Source organism: Trichosurus vulpecula, chromosome 1, assembly GCF_011100635.1.
Source record: "Trichosurus vulpecula isolate mTriVul1 chromosome 1, mTriVul1.pri, whole genome shotgun sequence".
Classification (NCBI taxonomy): Eukaryota; Metazoa; Chordata; class Mammalia; order Diprotodontia; family Phalangeridae; genus Trichosurus; species Trichosurus vulpecula.
This window is the reverse complement of record NC_050573.1, coordinates 15,920,192-15,926,191: the sequence shown is the minus strand read 5'-3', so window position 1 is coordinate 15,926,191 and position 6,000 is coordinate 15,920,192. Positions and strand designations below refer to the sequence as shown.

Genomic DNA, 6,000 nt, shown 5'->3' with positions numbered 1-6,000 from the left:
GGAGACCTTGGGCAAGTCCCTTAGTCTCCCGGGGCCTCAGTTTCCACTTCATGCAAAATGAAGCATGGACCGACCAGATCCCAAGGTCAGCTCTCCCGGAAGGGAGTGGTCTCGGTGGTATCGATGCTCCTCGGAGGGGCAGGAGGCTGGGGGCCAGGCGCCCGGGGGTCGAACCCAGACTTCCAGAACCAAGGGCACAAAGACCCAGGGGTGCCTGACCCCCATCCATTTCAGGACGCGGCAATTGATTTGCAAAGTGCAATTGAAGCCCGGGCCAGGCGCGTGGCTCTGCCCCTGGCCACGACAGTACCAACCTGGCACCCCCCTCCACGCCTCCCCCTCCACGATTAGTCAGCAGTTGTGCCACGGCCCCAGGATCCCTTCCCCCAACGCTCCGGCTCGTCTTCGTTTTTCCTCGGGGAGGACTATTATGGGACGGTCCCTAACAAACTCGGGACGAAACCATTCTCCCAATCTACGCCTCGTTAGGGAGTAGGATCCGTGACCGCCCCACCCCCAGGGCCAGTCCGTAGAGGCGGCTCGTGGCGCTTCCGGAGACACTTAGACGCCCCCAAGCTCCGGACCCCACCCCCTCCAGACTCAGGCGAGAGTTGGGTCGGAAACCCCTCCTCTTGCCTCACTCCGCTTCATTCTCCTCTTGCCCTCCCCCCCGGGGACCAATCCGAGTGGTAGAGCCCGGGGTTGTGCGGTCAGCGCCTGCGCAGTGCGGCGCCGAGAGGGCAAGCGACCGAGGGAGAGAGAGAGACGGACGTTGAGAGAACGAGGAGGAGGAAGGAGAGAAAATGGCGTCCACGGGTGAGTATGGCGCCGGGGCTCCAGGGCCGGCTTGAGGGGCTCGGGGCGCGCCACGCCGGCGGCCGAGGGAGGCGAGGTCTTCGAGGATGGGGGCGCCACCGCGGGGGTCATCTCGGGGGTTGGGGGACGGCGGGGGGCGGTGGCGCTGCCCGGCCTGCCGCGGGGCTGGCTTGGGGCCTACCTTCGCCCTCCCCTCCCCCTCCCACGGGCGGGTGGGATTCTGGATCCTTCCGCCGCCCCCCCTCGCTTTTCCCGGCGCGCGGGCGGGGAGCGGGCCGAATGGGGGAGGGGGGCTCGGCTCGTTCGCGGCGGGGGCGGGGAGGGGGGGCGCGCGGCGGCTGCGGGGGCGCGCGGCGGGAGGGAGGGGGGTCGGCCGTGCGCGCGCGCTCCCGCTCCCGCCGCTTCGCGCCCGGGCTCGCGCTGGCCCGGCCGGGCCGCCGTCGTCCGCCCACCGCTGCCTCCATTGTGTCCCCGGGCTAGGCCTCCCCACGGCCCGCGCGCCCTTGCAGCCACGTGGGCCGGCCCCCGCCGGGGCCCGCAGCCACCACCACGCCCTTGGAATGGCAGCTCCTCGAGGGCAGACGCCGTTTGCTCTTGTGCTCTGCTCCCGAGGCCTGCGAACCCTGCAGGCGCCGCATTCATGCTGCTTGGAGGGAGCTTCGGCGTCCTTGGAGGCTCCTCCTGCGCACCTCTTTGGTGACCTGTCCCGACCCCTTTGGAGGACCTCGGCCCTGGTTGTCCCGGGCGCCGGGCTCGCCGTCCCCCCCTCCCCCCGCGCGCCCCCGTTGGGATTAATCGGGGGCAGGACTGGGTTTGGTTCGTTAGTCGAGGACCTGTCACCTCTTGCTCCGCGGCCCCCCCCCCCCGCCCCCCGTTCTCGGTGACGTTATTGTTTCGGCAGAGCCTCCCTTTTGTAGCGGAGGAAACTGAGGCAGGCCGAGGCAGCGAGGTCCCTCGGGGTGCATTGTCCTGTCTCCGGGCCTGGCTGTCCGAGAACCTCTGGCTACTAAAGGAAGCCCGGCCCCTGTCCTCGAGGAACGACTTGGTGGGGGGGGGGTCTCCCTAAGGCTGGGGCAGCCGCGGGACTCAAAGACCCGGGACCCCGGGATCACCTTTCCGTTGTCTCTGAAACGAAGGGTTAGGGTGAGTGGGCTCCTCTATCCACCGAGGGTCAAGTCGGCCCCGTCGGCGATGCCTTTGTCTGGCGCCTGGTGTCCGTCCCCCACCCAGGTTGCTCCGTCCAAGGGTCCTTGCTCCTGGCTATTCCTTCGGATCAGTGACCTAGATAGGAAGGGTGCGCAAAGAGGCCTCTTTGGGCCTTTTAATCCTGGTTTTGCCGGATGCTGTTTTAGAAATAAGCTGAAAAGGGAAATGCTGAGTTAACAGTTTTGATAAGGAGAAGCGACTTGTTCCTTTGCCCGGATTTTGAAAGGGAGCTCAGATCATGATTCCTTTTGGACGGATTTGTGACTTTAAAACCTTTGAGTGTCCTTCCTGGGGCTTCATACGGGGTTCTGAAAGCCAGCATCTGTTTGGCCTTTTTGAAGTTCAGTACCTAGCGGAGACTCTGGGGCATTTGAATGAAACAAAATAGAATCTTGTTGACTTCCCGACTCTATTGGATTGGAGCATAGGCTTTAGGGTTGGAAGGGATCTGCTTGGAAATTTAAACTGCCTCCACATTTTCCATTATTAGAAAAACTTTTACTTATCTTTTCAGCTGATTTGTTTTTTAAATTAGCAAATTAGTAGGTGGGTAGGGATACCCAGAGCCAGATATCTAGGCAGCTCAACTTAATGGTGTTTCCCTGGATTATTTGGAATCTCTGACCTAAAAAGAACAAAAGGCACGGCTTATCTTGAATTATGGTTAAGAAATCTATACTTTTTTTGGCCTCTGGGATTGTTGGGAAACCTGGGTTGATTCCCTAGTGAAGGGAGAATCTTTTAGCTTGCTTTTAGGTGTAAGGAAAGTTGCTGACTTATTAAGCTCTATGCATTTAAAATATAACTGCAGTGAAGGATTTCTTGCACTTAAAAATAAGCCAACTCAAATGTAATTAGCTGTTCCCTCCAAGTTTCTGTGTGTTTGTTTTATTTTCTGGGGTATTTGGAGCCTCTTAAACTTACTGACAGCGGGAGGCAACAGGGAGGACATATCCCAGCTTCAGTCTCTGCCCCTTACTAGACACTCACCTGAGGCATTCTGGCTTCTTGCATCTATCCCTAGGTTGAACAAGTAAAATCTGAGCTTTACTAGGATACAGACCTAAGTAAGATGTGGGTGACTCTAGAAAGAATCCTTTGGGCAAAATGCACCGAAAATGGTAGTGGGGAAGGTGTTTTTCTTTGCACCCTTTCCACATTTATCCTTCACACCTTTGGAAGAAGAATTGCTCCTGCTAAAATCTAGAGAAGGGAGAAATAGATTTTGACAGCTTCCCCCCCCCCCCCCATGTAGTATAAGATTTTGGTAGCTGATCAAAAGATATCATTGAATTGGGTCAGTATAGGAGCGGTGGCTCAATGAATACTTGTTGAATTTAACTTAAAGTTTTCATTCTCTCCTTTGTTCTATTCAATTTCTTGGGGGAGGGGGACTCCTCTGCTAAAAATTAATGATTTATCTAGTCTGACTACTGTTTTTAATAAAGTAAACTGAATTAAGACTGACTGGTGGTGTGTCTTTGAAATCATCCCCCACCCCCAATTTTATGGTCTTCTGCAAAGTGAGATTGGATTACAGCAGACATTTTTAACCTTTTTTGTGTTTATGGTCTCCTTTGGTACTTTGCATCCCTTCTTAGAATGTTTTTAAATGCATAAAATGAAATACAGAGGATTACAAAGGAAGCCAGTTATAGTTACAAAAAAACTTATGTATGTGGACCCCAGATTAAGGACCCCGAGACGAGATGATTCTCTTTCGGTTCTGAAGTACTGTTTGTCTAGACATTATCTTCATCTTAAGACTCAAATAATAATGATGATGATAACAGCTAGCATTTATTTAGTGCTTCTATGTGCCAGACCATTCTAAGTCTTTCACAAATACTATCTCATTTGATCCTCACAGCAACCCTTCCAAGGAGAGGATAGGTGCTATGCTGTTGTTAGCCTCATTTTACAGATGAAGAAACTGAGGCTGAGAAGAGCTAAGTGCCTTGTTCAGAATCACAGCTAGGCTCAATTTGAACTCTGGTTTTCCTGAATTGAGGCCTAGTGCTTTAGCCACCTAGCTGCCTCAACTTGTTGTCAAAAGCCCATTGTCTGAACACACTAGATAGTTTGTACATTTATGGTAAATCTGAAAGCCTCTGTAGATTTGATTACTATATAATATGATTAGTACATAACCACAGTAGAAGCTGTGTAACCTTTTGTGTTTGTAATGTTTTGTGCCTATGGGAGAAAACTACATTAAATGGCTGGGACTTGACTTTTCAGTAGGTTTTGCTAAATTTTTTTTACCAAAGTAGAGAATTTTCTGATGATACTCTTAAGATCTTTTAAGACTTAAAACAATAGCTTTATTAATTTAATACTTTGATAGAAATGAAAATCTAGGGGCAGCTAGAGTCAGGAGGACTTGAGTTCAAATCCAGCCTCAGACACTTGACACACTAGCTGTGTGTCATTACCCCATTACCCTGCCTTCCTCCTCCAAAAAAAATGCACTCATAAAAATATAATTGAGATGTTAGTGATTTCCAAATCGATGCCCTGGTGGAGAGCAAAGATCAGATAGTTTTAAATGTGACTAGTGAAAATGTTTGATTTTTAGATTATTTTGTTTGGTCAGATGGAAGAAAGTTTACCCTAGGAAGGATAATGGGTAGTGTTATTGGAAATGCTTGAGATTTTATTGAATAAATTGATATAGTAGATAGCTTAAGCAGAGGAGGAAGAGGAGTCAGGGTTTCTGAAGGAGTATAGGGGAAAAGATGAGAAGTTACATATTACTACTGAAAGATAAACTTGAAAGATGCTGAAGAAGTTGAGAAACAATTCTCCCTCGAAGGCAGTGGGTTTAGGTGGACTAGAATCCATGGAAGAGCAGAACTGTTGCCTTTGAAGGAACAAATCTCTTTATCTTTTACAAGAGGGGACTTTTTTGTTTCAGACTGAATGACTGTACCCTCCTTAGAACAAAATGTGCATTCTTGAATCCTTGAGGAGAGTACTTGATTGCTTGACAGGCTACTTTGCAGTAGTTCTTATACCTGGCTTATTTTTAAATCCACCAAGCTCCCCATTCCCACCTTTGTTTTAATAGTCCACTTAAAATTTGTTAACTCAGCCTTTCTATTTTTCCCCCCATCACCTCATCAAGACAATCCTTTCTCAATGGAAATGACTTTTTCTTTAGTGCACTGCTTTGCTGGCTGGAAAAAGAACTGCAGATTGACTTATTAAGACCTTATTAACACAGGTGGTCTTTGTAAGCCGAGATCCATTAGTGAGAAGTGAGACGTCCCACGCTGAATAGTTGGTCAGGGTCCTCTTGAATTACCTACATGATTACCACTAGCTATTTACGGTTGCTGGAAGGTTTTAGTTTCTTCTAAAAAGATTTCTCTCCCCCCCCCCCCAAAAAAATATTTACATGCTTCAAAGGATATGGAGATGATCTATTAGTTGTTTCAAATAAGGCTATTGCTATTAGGGGAAATGAAACACCCCCCAGCGCCCCCCCCCCAAATGTTCTGTAACATCGCAAATGAAAGATTGCTATAAAAACGAATGAAAATTGTGACCTCTCTGCTTCTCTCTGTGTGCCTACTATGTGCTAAGCACTTAACAAATATCTCATTGCCTGGGGTTATGAAGCAAGTTAGTGTCTGAGGCCTAGATTTGAACTCGGCTCTTACCGATTCCAGGCCCAGTGCTCTATCCCCTGATGACTGATCATGGGCTCCTGACTGTAAAGGTTTTTAGAGGTCCCTTAATCTAACTCCCTTATTTGTGGGTAAGAAAATTGAGATTGGCCCATGCCATGGCCACTTAGGTAGGAAGCAGCAGAGTCAGGAATTTGAATCCAAGTCCTCTGCCTCCAAATGCAATGCTTTTTCTACTCCTCTCTGCCTCTCCTCACCTGCAGTTTGAAAAGCGTGGTGGTGGTGTCGGTGTCCAGACACTTCAGTTGTCTCAGACTCACTTTCCTCATTATAAATATCTGTCTCC

The 6,000-nt window shown here is 50.0% G+C and overlaps 1 protein-coding gene across 2 annotated transcripts in view; it reads left to right on the top strand.

Moving 5' to 3' along the window:
• Nucleotides 1-580: 580 nt before the first annotated feature.
• EWSR1 (EWS RNA binding protein 1) overlaps nucleotides 581-6,000 on the top strand; it is a 30,177-nt gene continuing 24,757 nt past the window's right edge. The window contains exon 1 of one of the 2 annotated variants that reach the window (XM_036755372.1): nucleotides 581-816. In XM_036755372.1, coding sequence (XP_036611267.1) covers nucleotides 804-816 — 13 coding nt within the window. In that variant the 5' untranslated portion in view covers nucleotides 581-803. The remainder of the gene's footprint in view (nucleotides 817-6,000) is intronic. The other variant, XM_036755363.1, reaches the window with a different exon arrangement.